The following is a 22,423-nucleotide window of genomic DNA, read 5'->3' as shown; positions in this document are numbered from 1 at the left end:
GATATTTAACAATTATATCAGAAATATCAACAATATATATCAATTTTAGCATAAACTTAAGAGTTTCTCCGATATCGACCATATATTTCTCTCATTTATATCGAAAAAAATGTAAACATTGGTTTCAACTAATGGTAGTTGTCTCCACTTGTCGAGAGTGAAATATATTTATCAGGAGTTAGATACCCTACTTGTCGAGAATAATCCATGCGACAAGATGTAAATTTGACGATATTTTAGGTCAATTGCACATTAATATGTCACAACTTTAAGGGATATGATCTAATTTGATTGGTTTGGATTATTACCACGATGGTATTCTAGGGTAATACCCACCATATCCACTACGATATTATGAAAAATGTAAATATGAATATAGCATAAAAGTACGTTTGTAGAGAATGCATCTTGGTCGAATAAAATCAACAATTTGATCCCATCAATTTATTAATCAATATCTGAAGATCAATCTTACAAAAAAATCATTCGCATTGAAGATCATTTAATCATTCAAATGAATCAAATAAACAAACAGTTCACATCAATTACTTGGTACCTACATAGTCGGTTTATCTTATACATCTGAACGACTAAATAATCTTTTATTAAAATATCTTTTTACAAATAGTGATCTTCCAACAAAAATTGAGAAACTGAACGGTTCCGATCATCAAAATTTGTACGGTCGTTATTTTTCATACTCTCATTTTTATGGATAAGAGTAAACGTCAATAGTGGGTTATAGTGAGAGATTTGGAGTTTTGAGCTTGTTTTTTTTCTTTATATAAAAAGGGAGAGGAGATGGGGTTGTTAGCTGAGGACTTATCAGAGGGACCAATGAGATAAGTGAGTGGTGCCGTGATAGGACGATCTGCTGTTATTTGACAATTGGACATTCAATTAAGGCCAACAAATATATTTTGATATTTACCATGATAAGGCAATAAAAGATTAGCATCTTTTCGTATAAGCACTCCTCCTTTTGGAATATCTCCTTTCCGACCCCCTACCTTTTGCAAATTTCTCTAATGCCAAAAATAAGAACGCAAAATTTGGAGTGTTGTTATTGGCACATATGTCATTGTGACTTACCACCCAATTGTTAGTAAACAAATCTACTTATTTTATTAAAATTTAATAATACTATTCTAAATCTTCGTACCATAGATTCGAAAAACACCCATGGATTCGTAAAACAACATGTAATAATTTATCGAATCATAGAGACATTGAAAAATCTTTTAGTTTATGACACGACAAGTAATTAACTAGAATCTTTTCATTGAGAGCTTATGGTTTATTCTTTTATGAATTCGGATTTCTCTTTGTGATTATTCCGGAAATCCGTGAATCATATATGTTTATTATACATTGTGCGGTTAGAAATCATTTAAATATTTTTATTTAAAATTAGAGGTAATGCTAGGAAGACCAAAATTGTGTACACCAAATAATGTGGTTATTGATTATTGAATTATTAATCAAGTATCGATTAACGTGCCGATTTCTTACTTGTTACACATCATTTGATTTGAAAATTTAATCTTCCTAGCATTACTCTAAAATTAAATACAAACAGTACCTGACAAAAACTGACCGCACGATGTACGATGAACAAATATGATTTACAGATTCCCAAAATCCTCACCAAAATGATCTGAAGACGATCTTGTTGGTTCTTTTAACTCTCACGTCACGCAGGCCAATGATGCAACTAAGTTTCTCACCTAATGATGGTAAAGTTTATATGTGTTAATTGTTTTTGATATTCTCGAACTCAGAAAATATCAGCTACTTAGTACTACGGTCTAGTATTATTCATTTTTTCTTGTAAGTGAGAGGTATTATATTTGATTCTCGCCAAAAACGAATTTGAACTATATTATTGTTAGTCTATTGTGAGGCTTAGCTCATTCCCCATCCCTTTAATATTGATGATATCGTAAAGTAATTTAATCGTGACCGGTTAAATAGAAAGAGAATGAATAATTCGAACGGTAGAGAATCCTTCTCAAAATTTTGATTATATGGATCTTAAATTGTGTTATTACATAAACATAATAATGTTTGTCACGGGAGTGGCAAACCTAAACTCGTGACTTATCGGGCGCACATGCTTCATGTGTTGTACACTTGTACGTACCTTGCAATATGCCTCCTAATCCTAATCCTTTATCCTTCTGGGAACTTTGACTTTATCTTTTCTATTTATTTTTTTTGCTTTGAATATGAAGGATCTTAACAAGATAATCTTAAACTGATCTTCTAGCCTTTTCTTTCGGGGAAAATAAAACAAGAGAGAAAGATAAGGTAACCATAGATTTTATTTTATTTCCAATTTGAAAATGGACTCACACAAGTCAAAATTATTATGCAACTTTTTTTTTCAAGGAAATTGATACATGCTTTTGAGAGTAGAGGTGAATGAGTTTGTAGTTTAAAGTTGTTATGATCATTTAGTATTCGTTTGGATGTGCTTTTAAAATAACTGAAAATGCTTTTAAAAAAAATATATTTTTGGGTTCTAAAAGCACTTGAAGTGCTTTCTGCAAGAAGCACCAGTTATGTTCTTCTTCCATGAAGCATTTAAGTATTTTTTTTCAGAATTTACTTGCATTTTTACTAAAGATTAGTTCTAAAAATATTTTCACCACTTTGTCAAAAAAAAAAAAAAAAACATTTTCGCCAAAAGCATTTTCAATTATTTTAAAAACACATTCAAACGAGCTATTAGTTTTGCATCCGAAGTTATTAGTTTGATTTCTCTCTCGCCGACGAAAGAATATGAGATAATGAGTGTACAAACTTAATAAAACCAAATGAAATACAACTATTTAAGAAAATCAAACCAAATACGTAATCAAATGAAAAATATACCACTTAATTTTGCTGAGGTAGTGTAGCGACCTTGGATATATACGTATGAATGAATGAATGGTGAGGGACATGCGTCCAGTTTCTTGTTTTGTATAAAGTACATTGTAATGGAGAAGGCTAAAGATATAAAAGCAAGAAGGTCGGATTGGTCTAAAAAATCATCTCCAACTCATGATGGCTGAGCTATATTTTTACAGAGTTCATCAGACCATTATTTGGCCAAAGGGGTATCAGGGCGACTAGTCAAATGTAGCCCCCTCACAGCTCTTTTTTGCAGCCAAGCTCCTCAGTTGGAATAATTAATTCGAATTCAATAGATAGCCAGGTTATAAAGGATGCTAGGCGCTAGTCAAGCGGTAGGCTAGAGCATATCGCTTAGGCGGACTAAGCGGATTTAAGTGAATTTATTAATATATTGTTTAAATAAGTGTCTATTTATACTTAAAACATACATAATTGTATAGAGTTATATAATAAAAACATGGGGAACAAGTATATAATGATTATTCTTCTAAGTATTCAACAAGTCTTTTACATTTTATTTAACAAAATAAAATGCAAAATGAAAGTAATCAATTTTCTGCCTAAGTACGAGTCACACCCTAGACGGGTGCCTAAGCGAGCAAGGCAGACGCCTAAGTAGGTCAATGCGCCCTTTCTTAATTTTCAAACACCTAGGCATTAATCAGGGGCGAGGACCAGCCACCTAAGCTAGACATGAATTTTTAGAACAATGACGGCTAGATTTGAAAACAACCAACTGTAATTTAATTAAACTAACCAATAAATTTAAAATATAAACTTAAAAATAATAAATTATTGAGGAAGCTATATCCATTTTATTAGAGATGGTATATGAATATAGCTTATCACTATTTATTTAAAAATAATTTATTACAATACTATAATTCTGGACATAGCTATATTTAACCGTTTCGGTTATTAAGGCCATCTCCAACCGAAGGCTGGCCAGAGGGCCCGTTTTAGCTCTCTGGCCCTCAAATAAATTAATATTTTAATGAACAATACATGGTCATATTTCTTACCATCTACAACTGAGGGCCAAATGGTCATAGAGCTGGTTTTAGCTCTGTCACAAAAAACCATCTCCAACCAAAGGTCAAAGGGTCATAGGGCCAAACATAATTTATTATTTAAAAACTGCAATTTAAATTCAAATCCAACGACTAAGTGACCTAAGCTAGCCGTTGGATTTGAATTTTTTTGGGCTACAAATAAGGTGGATATTAGGCTATAATTTACACACATTTGAATTCAATCTATTTCAATTCAATCTCTTTCAATTCAAGTTTACAATGAATTCCAACTTTGGATCTTCTTCAGATTCCAACTAGGGGTCCTTATCCAATTCCAAATTGGAAGAAAAATAGGCGCAGATGAGATGAGAATATGAGGAGTCTGATGAAGAAGATGAAGCATGGTACAACAAACAATATGTGACAGCCATGGCTGCGGCCATGGTGTGTCAGCTAACTGAGGAACAACCTCAATGGGGTGGCTCTGTTGATGGTCGCTTTTACAAATCACGAAACATAGCGATGACGCATGCCAATATGATGAACAACTACTTCAACCTCAACTCGGTGTACACAGAAGAGGATTTCAGACGTCGTTTCTGGATGAGATGTTATGTCTTCGAGCGTTTACTTCGTGATGTCCAGCAGGTCAATCCATACTTTCGACAGAAGCGAGACAGAGCAGGCCATCCTGGTTTCTCACCTCATTAGAAGGTTACTATTACACTCCGAATGATGGCCTATGGCTCCCTAACTCATTCGATGGATGAAACTTGTTGATGCACAAAATCAACAAGGAGGTACAACAGAAAATGTTAAGTTTGTGACCTTCGCTAGATTGCTCTGGTCACTAGTGTGGATAAGTATGTAAATGGATAGAGACAGGGAAGCAAACACAAGATGTACGTGGTTCACCTAGATTGGCTACGTCCACGGTCATTAATTGTGAAGGGTTTCCACAAGTACATAGGTTCAAGCTCTCCTTTAGTGAGTACTAGTGAATGATTTAGTACAAATGACATTAGGAAATATTGTGAGAGAATGATCTCTATTTATATAAGAGAGTTTTTAGTTTCATTCTGACATTGACACATGTCTTGTTGTGATTGGCTTCTGACGTCGACACGTGTCGTGTTGTGATTAGCCTCTTATGTTGACACGTGTCGCGCTGTGATTGGCCTCCTGGTTAGAGGGAAACTCTTCTGGGTCCTTGACGGTATAACGTTGACCGGTGCTCAATAGTTTCGGGATTGGTCAAGTATGGTACAAACAAAACTCATGGCATGTCTGAGTCTACATGCCTTGATACTCTTGCTGAATTCTGTGACACAATTGTTCAGCTTTACAAAGACGAGTACCTCCGTAAGCCAAACCAAGAAGATCTGGATTGGTTTCTTCACAAAGTTGAAGACCGTGGGTTTCCGGGCATGATAGAGTCATTAGACTGCATGCATTGGGATTGGAAAAACTATCCCACAGGATGGCAATGAGGCTTCAGTGGAAGGTCAAAAAAGCCAGCTGGTTTGTTAGAGGCGGTTGCCTCGTATGACACATGGATCTGGCATGCTTTCTTTGGAGTCCCTGGATCCCAAAATGACATTACAGTTCTTAGGCGTTCACCACTTTTCAATAACCTGACGGAAGGTAAAGCACCTCAACTTAACTACTACATCAACGGTCGTCAGTACAATATGAAATATTACTTGGCAGATGGCATCTACCCAAAGTAGGCGACACTTGTCTAAGTAATTCCAAACCTTGCGAATGACGCCGAAAAGTTGTTTACCTTACACCAAGAGGCATACCGAAAAGATGTTGAGAGAGTTTTAGGTATTCTACAAGCATGGTGAAAGATCATCAGCAAACCAGCAAGAGGGTGGAGTCGAGAAAATTTGGACTCCATCATGATATTACACAACATGATTGTGGAGAATGAGCGAGATGGGTATATTGATAGAGAGTCCGATGACGACCAAGACGATCCAAATAGGTCAAGAAGAGCTCATGCAAAAATATATGATGGGCCTAATTTACCTTTCAATCCAAGAACTGGTAGTATCTCTTTAAATGAGTATATGAGGTGTTATAGAATGATACGTTCCCATGCCACAAACAAGTACCTACTACAGGATCTTGTTACACATCTTTAGGCCCAAAAAAAGCATGGAGTAGGCGTTTAAGTTTTATATTGTTAAATGTTTTTTAAAATGTTGTTTAAGTTTCATGTTGTTAAATATTTTATTTTTATGTTGTTTAATGTTGTTTAATGTTGTTTAATATTGTTTCATTTTACTTAATGTTATGTAATGTTTAATGTTGTTTAATGTTGTTTAATATTGTTTCATTTTACTTAATGTTATGTAATGTTTAATGGTTTAGGAAGTTATAGGGAAAAAAAAGAAGAAATTTTTTTACAACTTTTAAAACAAATTTTGAAAGAAAAAAATTGTAAAAAAAAAAATATTCAAAAATAACGGTTAGCTGACATTAGCTAGTTATCGTTGGTTTTCAAATTCCAGCCCGGCCCCAGGCTGGTTGGCTAGCTCCTTTGGGCCTACCGGCTGGCCCTATGACCCTTTTTTGTCCAGTATGGCTCACAAGTCCTTTGGCCTAGCCCTTGGTTGGAGACAATTTTCAGACTATTTTCAACCCTCTGATCCTCTGGTCCTCTAAACCCTTCGATTGAAGATGACCTAAGTATTTCCTGTATCACTATCATGGCACGTACAAAGTGTGAAGAAGGTCATCATTCATGAGTTGATGATCGGGTTTGAAGTTGAGGTGAGGGCCCAAGACCCACTCTGGAGGGATGGGACTCATCCTTATTTTCCTAATCAGTATTTTTGTTTTCATGGCCAATAATGCTTGTTTTTTAGTTGATCATTGCCCTACAAACAACGAAATAATTCATTTCAACTTGCGCTCACTGTATTCTTTACAAATAAAATAGTATTGGCATGGAAGATTTGAAGTTCCAATTGGTCATGTTTTTTAGAAGGAATAGCATCATTCAGTATAAAAATAAAATGACTTCTACAGATTATTGTTATTTTTATATTTACACATTCGTGTTAATTTCGTCTTTTATTCTCTTTTGATTTATTTATCTAATATAAATGTCAAAAATAGGAAAAAGTCTATAGAGAGAACCCTTTTAAAAATCATGCAATTCCTAAGAGCATGATATTTGTCTTAAGTGAACTTACAATTTCCAACCATGAGGAGCATTAACCAATTTAACATTATAAGTAAATTGAAAATAAAATACATATTGATGTTAAGGCAAAAAGAGAATTATTTAAACATAATCATAATTTTTTTTAGTATATCGATATTTTTATACTAGGGGGATGGGGAGTATTCTAAAGGTCCAAAACACATCCTCAACCCCAAAGCAAGACTCTTCTACATATAAAAACTTAGGAAATCAGTATCTTATCTAAGGGGGTGTATTCAATTGGGAATTTAAGATATTTTAATGGATTTATAAATTCATGAATTTTTATGGAGTTTAACTGATTTGTAGAGATTCCATGTAAAATTTTGATTCAATTCCCTCAAAATCTCCCGGTGAGAGGGGAGATTTGTGGATGCTTAAAATACACTACAAAATCTCTCAAATTCCCTTTAATTCCTCAACCTTTTTAAATTCTTTAAATTCTAATTCTAATTGAATACACCTGGAATGTTCTAAACTTCTTCAAAATTCTAATTGAATACACCCGGATTTCTAAAAATTTTAATAAACTATCTTAAAATCTTGATTGCTACACATTGAATTTCAGAGAATCACTTAAAATCTTAATTGAATACCCCTGGATTCATTAAAAGAATTAAAATCCTTCAAAATCCCAATTGAATACACCCCCTAAAATAGGTCTCATAATAAATCTGAAAAATAAAACAAAATAATTTATCTTATAATTACATTCCTATTCTGATTATAACTTCAATTATGTGAAGATTCATCCCGTTGACTGGCCAAGACAGCATATAGAATGCCCAAAAAGATGTCACTGGAAAGAATAAGAAGTCCTCATCAATGTTGTAGAAGGAAAATTTTCACAAAAACGTCAATAACTTATAGCCCATGCAAGCTCAAAATGTATATCTGCCAACATATTGTATTTGTCTTCATTTAATTGTCACGATCAAACGGTTAAGAATTAAGGGCCGAAAATTTAACACTATCAACTTCACTTCCTTAGGAATCAGTTCCAATTGAAATCACTCCCAATTTCCTTTGTTTCGTCACTTTTTTGAGGAAAAGTGTATTCCTCTTATCCTACAATCGAACACAAAAAAAAGGTATCAAAATTCTCTAAAAAAACCAAATATAAAATATAACTAAGAATAGAATAAAATATAATATAATAATTACTCATAGGTCTGTGAAAATAATTTTTCTACTTAAAAAATGAACAATTTTATTGCTCTTAGGTGAAGGAGAACTCTACAAATTGACGACAAATAGTATTAAGATAAAGAATGTTAAGGTAGTTATATGTGGGTCATTTTTGCTTATCACCTTATTTATATTGTTATTATGAGTTTAAATTTTGAGAGTTGTTACACAGATCTTGAAATTAAAACTCATCTAACGGTGATAAACAGGATGATAAACATCATCATCACTTGAAGGTGGCGAACAAAAATATTCTTGTGGTATGCATGCATGAAAGTGAAAGTGAAAGTGATCAGGAAGAATGTCAAACGTCAAAATGATCCGTTTACTTGTTTAATAACAAATGTTTACTTCGTAATGACCCTTGTTCTTTCGCATTATCAAATATTAATCATTCAATATATCGACTTATTAATTTGGAGGTATGTTCTTGGTTTGGTGTCTGATAGACATCCACTTGATCACGATGGCATGATGGCATGATGGCATGATGGCATGATGGCATGATGTGCTCCTCCTCCTGGTATGCATGCGTGAAAGTGAAAATGAAAGTGATCAGGAAGAATGTCAAACGTCAAAATGATCCGTTTACTTGTTTAATAACAAATGTTTACTTCGTAATGACCCTTGTTCTTTCGCATTATCAAATATTAATCATTCAATATATCGACTTATTAATTTGGAGGTATGTTCTTGGTCTAGGTGGTGTCCTCCTCCTCCTTTAACTTATTTAAATATAATGTTCAAGCGGGACATTGCCCTAGTGATTAGGGTCTTCATCTTCAACTCGTTGTTTTTGGACTTCTAGTTCTCTCTCTTCCCCTTAATGTAGATTAGTATAGAATATCATTTATATTAAAAAAATTATATCCTTGAAAAAATTGTTATAACCCTAAATGGCAAGAAAGAATAGATAAACGATTTTCAAACATTCATTTTCGTTTTCTGCACACTTCTTTTAATTTTTGTTCCTTAATTCTATTTTAATTGTTCGGCTGCCAAAAATAAAAAGAAATGTATAGAGCAAAAAATTGAGGTGTAAAAATCATTTATCTAAGCGTAAGACATGTGGATTCACCATTAAAACTAAAGTCACGCAAATACTAATTTGTGTGTTTTATATAGCTCAATTATTTACTTTTCCACGTCACATTTTTCTTATTTTTAATTCTATTATTTGAACCACTAGAGATCTTGTTTGTTTATATAATATGAATTCACAATGAGTGCATTCAAGATGATCCAATAGCTTATAACGATGACCGCAACGATCTACAACTATATTCACGCAATGAGAATTTGAATTGTAAAAGGAAATCAATAAAATTACAGTAACCTAGCTAATCATCTTCACCCCATTAGCTTGGGTGCGGATCAAGATCCTCTCCTCAGCAATTGGAGATGATCCTCCTGACCAGGCCCGTCAGGCCGTTCAAATTTTATCCAACGGCTACAAACAGGAACCCCTCTAAAAGTTATAATAATTGTAGCCGTTGGATAAAATTTGAATGGCCCGATGGGCCTGGTCAAGAGGATCCTCTCCATTTGCTCAGGAGAAGATCCTGATCCTTTGGGAGCATTACACAGTCAACCCATGGATAGAAAAAAGATCTAGCGCACATTTGAAGTATTTTAAAATGATTGAAAATATTTTTGGAGAAAATGTTTTTGAATTATAAAAGCATTTGAAGTGCTTCCTGAAAGAAGCACATAATATTGGTGCTTCTTATGTGCTTCTTGCATGAATTATTTCAAGTGGTTTTCTAGGATTCACTTCCGTTTTGACTAAGGATTGATTCAAAAAATATTTTCACCAAATACCCTTTCAAAACGCTTCCAAACGAGCCGTTAAATATTAAAAAACATTTTTATATTATTAATTAGTCGTTAGTTATTACTTATTAGGCATGTAATATTTTATTAAGAAGTCTTTATCTTTCTTATATATGTAAGAGAAAAGGGATTAGGTAGTGGAATTATGGACAAAACAATATGAAGACTAAAACTGGGTCATTCCCCATTTTCTCCTGTCAGTGTTTTGCTTCAACTAAAAGTCTAAAATGGTCAGTTTTCTTTTCTCACGACTAAAAACATTTCATATGTCATGTTTTGACATGTATTCTTCAAACCAAATGACTCCAAATTTGAGCACTTCGCTTATCAGGCAATTATATATCCAAAGCGGCAAGAAACCTTTCTTGTATACTTGTACTTTGTTATTTTATTCAAACTCTCCATGCATGCTGTCCACAGCACACCCCACACACACACACATACGAAAGACGGGAAGTGATTTGTGCACTCTTCTTTACTACATACTATAATCTCCTCTTTCGACCAATAAAAATACTATAATTTCCTCAATTTTTATTTTATATAAAGTCATCGTATCGAAACAAATCAATAAATGAAAGAGTGCAGGAGTTGAAAGAGGTCGACATAAATCATCACTTCGGGTTGATGATGCATCATGCATGATAGCCAATATGAAAAGTATTATTTTCCAGCTCATAATAATACATAACTGACCCTACCAATAGGTCCAATATATACCATTCAGAGAGTTGAGTTGAGTAGTGTGACTAGTGTCCATCCCAATGATCCCTTCACAACGAAGACTTGGGATGTATGTATATGGAGTGTTGGAAAAAAGAATCAAGCTGGTTGTTAGGTATCAAACGTAAGTTTTCTCAGTTTAAAGTTATGAGTATGTCCTAATGTTGATGGTGAGAGTAGCCAATCAAGCATGACTAGGGTTTGCAGCAAGAAAAGACAGAGAAACGAGAAATTTTTGGTTGTGACAGAAACACAAGTGGTACACCACGTGTTAATAGGAATGGTGGGAAATTTTATTTTTTAAGTTATTAACTTTTTAGCACACATATCTCACCATTTTTTTAGTGACACATGGTATGTCACCTCGTGTACCGATCACACTGAAAAATCTCTCCAAAGAAACAGACTGAAAATCACTCAACATAAATAAGCACTAGGGAGACATCAGCCCTCAACATTAGGAAGTATAGCTAGCTAGGGACTCCTACACGAGTGGTTTGGCTTGCCCGGCCACCAAATGCCACAAAACATAAGTTTGTTGACGTACGCATGCACTGATGCACCACAACAAACCCTAACCCTAACCCTAATCCTAATATGAAAATATTATGAATTTTAACGAAACACTTTTGGTATTGTTCATTTTTAACGAAAATAATATTTTTACTTTAAAAAGTCATTCATGGTACTATTCACTTACAACACTTTTTTATTATTTTGAATAAAACTCAAAGTTTTGAAGCTATTTTCATTAGTTTTCCTGAAAATATAATTATATTTCTATGTAATATATATATATATATATATATATATGTATGTATGTATATTCTAACAAAACAATATTAGTTCGTCGTCTATATATTGTAGAGATTTTTATGCTATTGATGATGTTAAAACGATTTTTTTTAGTACGTTAACTTACTTATTACAAAGATAAATTGAATCAGTATTGAAATAATGATCAACGGTTCAAGGTATAAAAAACAAGTATGTACTCCCTACGTTAAACACTGGAAAAAAAACCCGAAGATTTGACATTACATACAGATTTGAGAGGTAATTTTGAAGAAAACAAGGACATTTTGATTAGTTTAGAAATCAACTCTAGCTATAGTTGTAGTGTTTATACAACCACAAAACCTTACCTACCCTAACTGTCTCCTTATCAAACAAGTAGCTAGCTTGCTTAGGTAGTTGTCGTCTTTCTTCCACACTTTGTGGTGAGAACCGGCCTATAAATTTTCTCTTCTTGTACGTCCTTGTCCTTCCCAATTTTCAACCTTGAAAATTAAACCAGACCCCCCCCCCCCCGCGGCGCGTCACCAGGCTTAAGCACGCGTACGTATCACCAGGTTTATATGGTTTACACGTATATTCGGTCACACTTAAGACGCTGTTTGATCACCAATTTATTTTTTTATTTTGGTTTCAATTTTTTATTTAACTTGAAAACTAGAAATAGTTATTAAATGGATTTTTAGTTTTCAATTTTCCGAAATAGTTATCAGACAAACTATAAGGTTTTGCCACCTGCAGACTTGAGGGAATTACAAAAGCATACAATTCTGCGGCAAGAATAATAATTTATGTACTGATATACATCTACCGACGACCAGAGTTTTGACCCTTTTTATTCAACATTTAAAGGTCTACAAAACGAAACAAAACGCATGGCGCTAGGAAAGAAATACGAAAAAACATATACAATACGTGATGATGAGAGGTGCTTACACGTACGTACATATACACCCGGTAACACCAGAGTTAATGCTACGAATACCTGGGAAGAAAACAAGAAAATTGCAGAGTTGTCATGTACAACCAGCATATACGTGATCCAGACTACGCAGCAGTCAACTTGCGCGCCTATTTTTTCATTTTCTGTGTTGAAATGTGGAACCCCCACCCCCCACGTACGTCCAATTAACGCCAGATAATTAGAACTGGACTTGCTCCGGAGGGGACTGTGGACCCCATGAAAGCGCAAGCACTCATAATTCGCTTCAATAATTCAACACCGGCCACCAAAATCAAACCCTAAAGTAGAACTTGAAACAAGTCTCTTTTTGGATCCACAACATTTTGTTGGACCAAAACTTATTTTCTGAGAAGGTGTTTTTCTGCGGTGCTAGGGGAGTACTAGATATTTCGAGTTTTTAACCGTTAAATTTATGGTTAAAACAAAAATATTAAGATCTAACAGTTAAAAAGTTCGAAATGCGGTATCTAACAGTTAAATTTCTAGTATCCCTACTTTGGGTGCAAGAACCATCAAACTCATTTTGGTGAGAAACCTCAAGAGCGAATAATGATTTCATCCTTGTAGTTCGTGCAAAATTTCACTTCGGTCCTTATAGTTTCAGTTGTCACAATTTAAAGGAGGCACTGTTTGGGTGCCTTTTTCATTCTTTTTTATTTTGTACAGTCACAGTTAAGCTACGTCAATATTTTATATTAATTTTTTTATAAAGATAATAAGACAAAAACAATAAAAATATAAAATATTGAGGTAGCTTAACCATGACCGCATAACTAAAAGGGAATGGAAAAGACACACAAACAGGAAAACAGACAATCTGCCTCCTAATTTAAAACATTGTGAAAAATAGGAGAGATACTTTTATCAAAACCAAACATGCCACATGGCAAGCATCCAACGATTAATTTGTTCAATTTATGAGCACGCGATAAGCATCCACTGGACCTTATCACTACTATTTACGATGCACATCCTTTAACAAAGACATAACTTTAGTTCAGACGTAGCCTTAGATCCTGATATTCTAGCTTTTAATCTTGATATTCATGTTTTTCTTTTAGTACATCAATATTTTTTCATTAAGAGAATAAGGAGTTCGGTTAAGCCATACAATAAATAGCCTAATTTGATATCGAATTCACTATCTACAAGATTCAAACATAAGACATCTTATTTCAAAATAAAAAATTACCATTAGACCGCAATACTAAATGGCAATATTCACATTTAAATTTGGATTACTTTTCTGCTATCGTTCGTCCATAGGATGTTTAAGAAGCATCTTATTAAATAAATAAAAAATTGATACACGTTGAAATTGCAACAAAAAGTAAATTCTGCATAATGAAGTCAGCATAATAATAATTCAATTCTTTGCTCATAACTCGTCCCCAATTGTCTTCCAACTCGGTCCCTGTTATGTTCTCTCGGAGAAAGCAACAGGTAAACATAAACAGCTATTTGGTATTGCATCACAAATCAATTATATCATTAGGGCAACTACAAAAATAGCAAGTTTTCGACACAACCTTCTTTCTTTCAACGTTTCAAAACTAAACATAAATTAGCCAGGTGAGTTGTGACACTACACAAACTACCAAGGTCTCTTGTAACCGATAGGAACGGTATTTGAACCAGAAATCATGCCCCGGTTCCCAAATCCTCCTCCTCGTCCTCTATTGCGGAAGTTCCCTCCGGATCCTGAAAATAAAAAACAGCATTGTTCACCATCCCATAAAACTATGCATGCATATGACACCGTATTCAAAGAGGAAACTGAGCCTACCTCCGAAACTACCACTTGATCGGGCCATTGTAGCCAATGCGGGGCTCACAACCTGACCTGCATCTTGAAGGATCTTGATTAGATCCCTAGCGAATTTTGCGTTTGCGTGCGTGAAAAAGGTTAAAGCAGTTCCTGTTGCTCCTGCACGTCCAGTTCTTCCAATCCTGTGGACATAATCCTCAAGGCTTGATGGAAAATCATAATTGATCACACATTTTATGTCCTTCACATCTACAACAAAACAAAGCATAAGTTAGGTAAACGGTACGCAAACAACAAAACACGGAGAAAACTGCGAACAACCTTATCCCTGCACCCCTGAGATCTCAAGATCAAACTAAAGACAACACATTCATCATGTAAATGTGCCCACCTTAACCTAGCAGGGATAAGGAGCAGCTTCACCACAACCACCACTTCCCATATCCAATCAAATGAACAAGCATGCGTGAGTCAACCGGGCTGCGAGGATACCCAGCTCCGTAACCGTGGATGGGCGACAATGATTTCAACCATGTTACTTAGACACTTGAAAGGAGAAGCCAAACCATTTCAGGCACCTCTAGTACAAATAATTGAGAACTTTCCTTACAGAGAGCCGTATGAATTATCAAATGCCCCATGTATATAAAAAATAGACTTTCCAGACCAATGGAAGATACGGGCTTGCATTATACAACGGCATACCACCCAGACTTAGGAAGTTAACCCGAGTCATACCAGTGAAACCTTGCTCCTTGTGTCCATGTAACATGAAATTCAAATAAGGTAAGCACCCAGAGAGTTATCACAGGGGGCATTAAACTGGTAAGAGTTATCACATGTGATGGCACCTGCCCTTCGCACCCAAACCACAAATTATATTCTCAGGAACTGGACAGCAGCCGGCCGACTCGTAATATTTCAAATTCAAGACCTAAACACCAAGGTTTCTAGCACACAATGATCCTACCAAGACCCCGCGCAGCCACATCGGTGGCAGTCATTATTGGGTTCCTGCCACTTTTAAACTCAGCCAAGACCCAGTCCCTTTCAGTCTGGTTTTTATCACCATGGATGGATAGAGCTGGCCATCCATCCATCCTCAATTGTTTAGTAACGTAGTCACATCCCTTTTTCGTCTCCACAAATATCAGAATTCTGCTCCCAACCATTGCTTCTTTGAGCAATTTGATCAGCCTGCCGACAAAACAATTTGAAGTACTTAGTATGAAAGCAAAAAAGAAATTCAACCTTATCATGTAACCAGATGTCAAGCACAAGAGACAGACCTATTGTATTTCTCCACCTCCGTCACAACTTCAACAACTTGGTTTATGGATTGGTTTGCTTTAAGGCTTGCTGATCCAATGATTACCTAAACATAAAGAATTGATATAAAGTTATATCACACTTTATTTCACATAGACACACATCTGCACAACCAAGCTGAATATCAATATATCATACTGATATGGTTAAATCACCTTATATGGGTTACGTAAAAACTGCCTTGCTAAACTTTCAACCTCCCTTGGCCACGTGGCACTCCAATACAATGTCTGCCGATCTGGTCGGGTCTGCAAGAAAACTAACTTAATCAAACGCAATTCCTAAGTTTCAAACAGCACTACAAGTGTGTACATTAGTTGCCAAATTCATTTATACATAAAAATCGGGTCGGCAGAAACATAAAGGCTAACTAAAGAGCAGCTCTGCAAAGTCCCTCATGCAACAAAAGTTCATGTGCTCAAGCACATTAGAAACATCATAGATTCATAGAATATTTGACAAATTTGCATAACAAATATTCTAAAGCAGTTATGTGTTGTATTTAAATACTAATATTATTGTTTAAAAAAAAATACTAATATTATTGTTAGGCTGTTAGCTGTTTGACCAAACAAAAAATATAACTTTCAGCTGATTAGTGGTGAAGCAACCGAAATGATAAAACTTAACATACTTGGGAAACAATTTTCCTTATCTGTGGCTCAAATCCCATGTCCAACATCCTATCAGCCTCATCTAAAACTAGATAAGTGACTCTTCGCAAATTTGTATGCTGAGCTTCCAACATATCTATCAGTCGGCCAGGCGTAGCTATAACAATCTCAACCCCTGCCACATGGAAGAAATTAGGACATTACTATATGTAGGGTCCTATATATTAACTGCTAAATGAACATAAGCTAATACATACCTCTTTTAAGGTCGCGTATTTGGGGTCCTTTTGGAGCACCGCCATAAATGCAAGTACTCCTAATATTGGAACGTAAGCCAAATTTTAAAGCTTCTTCTTGAATTTGAACTGCCAATTCTCGAGTAGGTGCTAATACTAATGCAATAGGACCTTCTCCCTGAGCTGAAGTTTATGGCAAAAGAATAACCAAATTCAGGGTCAACTGCTAGGAAACAAATAATCGTAACTTAAAAACAGGAATGGTAACCAATACTGACCTAACCGAGGCTGCGCACTAATGTGTACCAAAGCAGGCAGCAGATACGACAAAGTCTTACCAGAACCAGTCTCAGCGATGCCAATTAAATCTCTACCCTTTAATGCCATTGGCCATCCTTGAGCCTGAATTGGTGTTGGTTCAACAAAACCCAATTTTGCAATCGCCTCGAGGCAGTAATCTAATACATAACATTACACCAAAATAAGCTACTAGCACAAAAAGAAAACTTTATAAGAAAACAAATACTGTAGCATTCATCAGCAAGGAAATACCAGGGAAATTCGCATCCTCAAACATCTGAATCGGCTTTGGGATGTCATGCCCTTCAACAGTAATCTCCCGCCTAGTACGATACACCATAACATCATGCTCTGACATTGCCCTCACTGAAGGACTTTCAGCATAGAAATTCTTTTCAAAAGGTACCAAGGTCCCAAAATCTTGCTTGGGAAGCATAATATTATCCAAGTCTCCTCTTGACGAGCCACCATGCCTACCTCCTCTTCCACCAACTCCACGCCCACCGCCGAAACCCGCACCTCCACCACGACTACCACCGAAGCTCCTACCGCCACCACGGCCTCCATCAAAACCCCTGCCACCGCCACCAAATCTCCCAACACTACCACCACGACCCCTTCCACCACCAACATGTCCATTCGACGCTCTTCCACCAAAGCTCCCATTACCACCACCTCGACCGATATTGAACCGCTCGGAAGGGGGCTGGAACGGCGGGTACCCATTAAAGTCTCCTGGACCCTGTGCCGGTCCACCCACCCTTGCCGAATACGGAGCAACCGGAGGCGATGGGCCCCCATACGGAGCGGGCCCACCTCCACGGCCATAAGCGGTGCCACCAGCCGCAGGCGCTGGACCCATTAGGTCACTGCAAATTCACAATTACATAAAACCAAACACAAATGAAGAAACATTAAAACAAAGAATTGAATCGAAATTGGGAAAAAGTTAGAAGCAGCGATCTGAATCGGAAAGCAATCGACTTTGGGGGTAAGTGTAATTACTAATTACCTTCGGCGCTCACGGTAGGAGTTGACGTCGGCGTGTCGGTTGTCGTAGGCGTACATCAATGATGGAATTGCAGAGGTTGGATTGCAGCTCTAGGGTTTCTGATCTGTTAGGGTTTCTGAGAGCACAAAACCGGAAGGGAGAAGAAAACCTAAAAACGAGCCAAATTGGATTTTGGATTTGAGTTTCCTTCTCCCTGCTTTTATTTTGGTCTTGTCGGAGGGAAATTTGATATTATCAAGTACACGTGGCGGTTTAGATACCGTCTTACAGCGATGCTCACCTAAAAGAAGCATTAACACACTTATTACATGCTCGTTTGGATGCACTTTTAAAATGACCGAAAGCATTTTTAGATAAAATATTTTTGGGTTCCAAAAGCACTTTAAGTGCTTTCTAGAAGAAGCACCAGTTATGTGATTTTTCCATGAAGCACTTTAAGTGATTTTTAAGAATTTACTAGCATTTTTACTAAGGATTATTTCTAAAAATATTTTCACCAAAAATATTTTCAGTCATTTTAAAAGCACGTCCAAACAAGCTCTACTACTTTAGTAATATTCATGTTCACTTGTAAGTGAAAGATCTTATGTTTGATTCTCACCAAAGATAAATTTGAAACACATTATTGCTAGTCCATTATGAGACTAAGCTCACCTCCTCCTCCAAGTGTTGATAATATCATTTATTCAAGAAAAAAAAATTAACTTGTCGCAGATGTCGCCACTTAGTACTGTGGTCTAGTGATATTTATCCTCACTTCAGAGTGATAGGTCTTAAGTTCTATTCTCGACAAAAGTGAATTTGAACCACATTATGCTAGCTCATTGTGAGGCTAATCCCACCCCTCCCCTTTAGTAGAATTAATATCGTTTGTTAAAAAAAATACTTATCGCAAGTTTGTCTGGCCTCTTTGGTTACGATTAGTAAAGTGTAAAGATTGACTTGGTTATTGTCTCAGTCGTTATTTAAAAATAGATTTTTCAGTGTGCCAAAAACACGGCTACACCAAATTTCCTTGTGTTGTGAATATGGAAATGGATCATCTCCATATCCATTCCTCCTAATCCACCAAATCAGGAGATCCATGTCCTTGAAATTTGATCTAACAGCTGAAGTTATTATAACTTTTAAAGTGGACCCCTGTTTGTACCAATTGAATCAAATTTCAACGGTACGAATTCTTTGATTTGATGGATTAAGAGTAAAGGATCCAGAGAGGATCCCTTTCCTGTGAATATAATCCCCTCAAACAAAAGCATTGAGGTAAAGAGAAAGCTTGCAGATTAGGCTTAAAAAGGATGCTGCTTGCATGTCAAACCCGAGAGAAGATCATCGTGAGGATCCTGAGGATTCTCCAATTATATCCGTTCATCGTACATTGTACGGTTATTTTTTGTCAAGTACTGTTTATATTCAATTTTAAATATAAAAAAATTTATAATAATTTCTGATCACACGATGTACTATAAACGAATGTGATTGGAGGATCCGGCAAGTATCCTGTCCCAGCAAGAAACTGAACGTGTCGCAGCAAAAGAGAGACTAAACTGTAATTCTAATTCAAGATATTATGAGCTAACAAACATCTTGAAAGTAAGTATGGGTGATTAAACTTTGAATTCACCATATATCATTGTTTTTGGACGGTAAAGATGGAATCAATATTTCATGATACTTGGATATATATATATATATATATATAATATATGAGCTAAGTTCACATTTATTCTGCAAGTTGTGTCATTTCAACTTCTTTCATCAACTATATAATGTATAAAAGGAAAGGTTTAGTATATTTCATCTCTTCCTTTAAACAATGAACAACAATGAACAACCAACAACCAATGTGCGTATAATTTGTATACAATGGATTGCTACTCCATTTTCAGATAATGGATTGCTACTCCATTTTCAGATAGTTGATTGAAATATTGAAGGAAACTAAAAAGTTAACTACGTTATTTGATATATTTCTATGCTCCTTAATTAGAATGCAATGTGACTTCTGGTTTGAAACATATGGCATCACTTCTTATGAAATTTCAATTTTGCATCAGGGCTTCACAATGACAATGGTTTGAACTTGGACTCTTTTGGTTTGCTGATCTTTTAGAACAACGCAATTGCTAGAGAAACCCTAGTAGCCGCTCTCTACAACCCATATCCCAAAAACCCAAATTTGAAAACGGTTGTCCGTGTTGAAGATTAAAGATCTGTAAAGAAATCAAGACTCTAGAGAGAATTTAGAGAGAGAAAGAATCTACAGAGAGATTGTGTTTGTTGAGGAATGATTCTCATTAATTGATATACCAAGTACAAAGTGTATATATACATAAATACTCAATAATACTGACTAAGCATTTTTACACAACTAACTCTTAACAAACCAAAACTTAACAATTAAGCTACGTATCTAGGTATTATTCTGATGCATAGTGCTCATGGTTAGTAAGTGGTTCTTCAATATCCTTAACACACCCCCTCAAGCTGAAGGGAGGAGAGTAAACTGAAAGCTTGTGACTAAGAGTAGCAAATATGTCTGCAAGTAAGGATTTAGTAAAAATATCAACAATCTGTAATAGAGTAGCAACATGATGAATATTGATATGACCTTGAAGAACCATCTCTTGGATGTAATGATAATCAATCTCGACATGCTTTGTGCGAGCATGAAAAACTGGGTTCTTAGCTAATGCAATAGCACTTTGATTATCATAACAAATCACAGGAGTTTGAAGAAGAGGAAAAGAAATATCCTGCAATATTTTGCACACCCAAGTGAGTTCTACAACAGTATTGGCTAAATACCGATACTCTGTTTCAGTAGAGGACCTTGCCACAGTGGTTTGTTTCTTGGCACTCCAAGAAATCTAATTAGGACCTATGAAAATACAATAGCCACTAGTAGATCTTCTGTCTACTGGACAACCTGACCAATCAGCATCAGACCAAGCTGTGAGAAACTATTTTCCTGGTTTGAACCATAAACCTGAGTCAATAGTACCCTTTAGATATCTTAAGATCCTCTTGACAACATGTAGATGTATAGTTATAGGAGCATGCATGTGCTGGCAAACCTGATTCACTGCAAAAGCCAGATCAGCCCTTGTCCAGGTTAAGTATTGAAGTGCACCAACAGTTGACCTATAAGATATAGGATCTGAAAGAATAGAGCCAGAATGATCCAACTTGGTTGAACCCACTAGAGTATAATAGGGTTTGACACCAAGCATGTCTGTTTTCTTAAGCAAATCCAAGACATATTTAGATTGGTTTAGAAAGAGACCTGTAGAAGATTTGTGAACTTCAATGCCTAGAAAATAATGAATATCTCCCAAATCTTGGACATGAAACAAAATTTCAACTTGGAAATTATGGACTGACAAACAATAATAGAGCTCCCAGTTATGATGATATCATCCACATAAACTAGGATAAATGTAATAATATAATTTCTCTTGATGAAGAGACTAGTATCAGAGGAGGAATAGGTGAATCCTAATGAGAGAATAGCATTATAAAATGATTCATACCAGGCCCTGGGTGCATGTTTTAGACCATAGAGTGATCGTTTCAGTTTACAAACATGACGAGGTTTAGTTTGATCAATAAACCTAGGAGGTTACACCATGTATACATCCTCTTTGAGATAGCCATGAAGAAAGACATTGCTTACATCCAACTGATGAACAAACCAATTATATGTAACTGTAATAGAGAGAAGAATCCGAATTGTGGTAGGTTTAGCTACTGAGCTAAAAGTCTCACTGAAATCAAGACCTTCTTGTTGGTGAAAACCCTTGGCTACAAGCCTAACTTTGTAGCTCTCTATAGAACCGTCAACTTTGTGTTTGAGTTTGAACACCCATTTGCAGCCTACCAAATTATAATGAGGATTGGGCAATACTAGATCCCAAGTACCTGTGGACTACAGAGCTTGATACTCATCTTTCATTGCTGCCAACCAGTTTGAGTTTTTAGATGCTTGCAAATAAGTGGTTAGGGTAGGAGGAATAACAGTGAGAGAATCAACAATGGAAGAGAAATGATGTTTAGTTGCAGTGAACATTTTAGGCTTGTGTATACTAGTCTTAACCCTTGTAACCATGGGATGATTATTAACTAGAATAGAAACTGAAGTAACATTTTTTATAGGCTGAGGAATGGATGCTAGATGAGGATAAGGAGCAGTAGTAGAAGAGACTGTAGTAAGAGATGCAGTTGGTAAATCTGATGCAATAGATAAGTCTAAGACATTAAGGAAATTAGACGTAGAAGGAAATGGTATGGTGAATGAAAGAGGAGAAGTTGAAGGTGTAGTAGTGATATTGGGGAAGTGGTAGAGGAAAAATTGAGTTGCTTGAAAGGGAAATAAGCTTCATCAAATACAACATGTCTTGAAATATACAACTTGTTGGTAACTGGATCTAGGCATCTATACCCACTGTGATTCAAGCTATACCCCAAAAATACACAGAGCTTACTCTTGGTGTCCAGTTTGTTAGAATTATAGGGTTGCAACCAAGGATA

The 22,423-nt window shown here is 35.7% G+C and overlaps 2 protein-coding genes across 3 annotated transcripts; one reads left to right on the top strand and one right to left on the bottom strand.

The window, feature by feature from the left end:
* Nucleotides 1-4,343: 4,343 nt before the first annotated feature.
* Nucleotides 4,344-5,404, top strand: LOC139191253 (uncharacterized). The gene is made up of 2 exons (XM_070811830.1): nt 4,344-4,562; nt 5,255-5,404. Exons 1-2 carry the CDS (start codon nt 4,344-4,346, stop codon nt 5,402-5,404), a joined length of 369 nt encoding a protein of 122 aa, XP_070667931.1.
* Nucleotides 5,405-13,984: 8,580 nt separating this feature from the next.
* Nucleotides 13,985-18,109, bottom strand: LOC103429292 (DEAD-box ATP-dependent RNA helicase 30). Of its 2 annotated transcripts, none has more exons than XR_003768329.2 (10): nt 17,894-18,109; nt 17,134-17,750; nt 16,860-17,039; nt 16,603-16,764; nt 16,366-16,520; nt 15,887-15,979; nt 15,692-15,777; nt 14,794-15,599; nt 14,421-14,651; nt 13,985-14,335 (listed from the first exon to the last, which is right to left on the bottom strand). XR_003768329.2 is itself a non-coding variant. In XM_029092335.2 (10 exons), exons 1-10 carry the CDS (start codon nt 17,947-17,949, stop codon nt 14,229-14,231), a joined length of 1,914 nt encoding a protein of 637 aa, XP_028948168.1. In that variant the 5' UTR covers nt 17,950-18,109; the 3' UTR covers nt 13,985-14,228. The 2 variants fall into 2 exon arrangements, 1 of the variants encoding a protein (XP_028948168.1); XM_029092335.2 differs by having other exon boundaries at nt 15,373-15,599.
* Between the last annotated feature and the right edge of the window lie 4,314 nt (nt 18,110-22,423).

This window comes from Malus domestica, chromosome 14 (genome assembly GCF_042453785.1).
Source record: "Malus domestica chromosome 14, GDT2T_hap1".
Lineage (NCBI taxonomy): Eukaryota > Viridiplantae > Streptophyta > Magnoliopsida > Rosales > Rosaceae > Malus > Malus domestica.
Note: the sequence above shows the minus strand (reverse complement) of the source record. Positions and strands in the feature narration are given on the sequence as shown.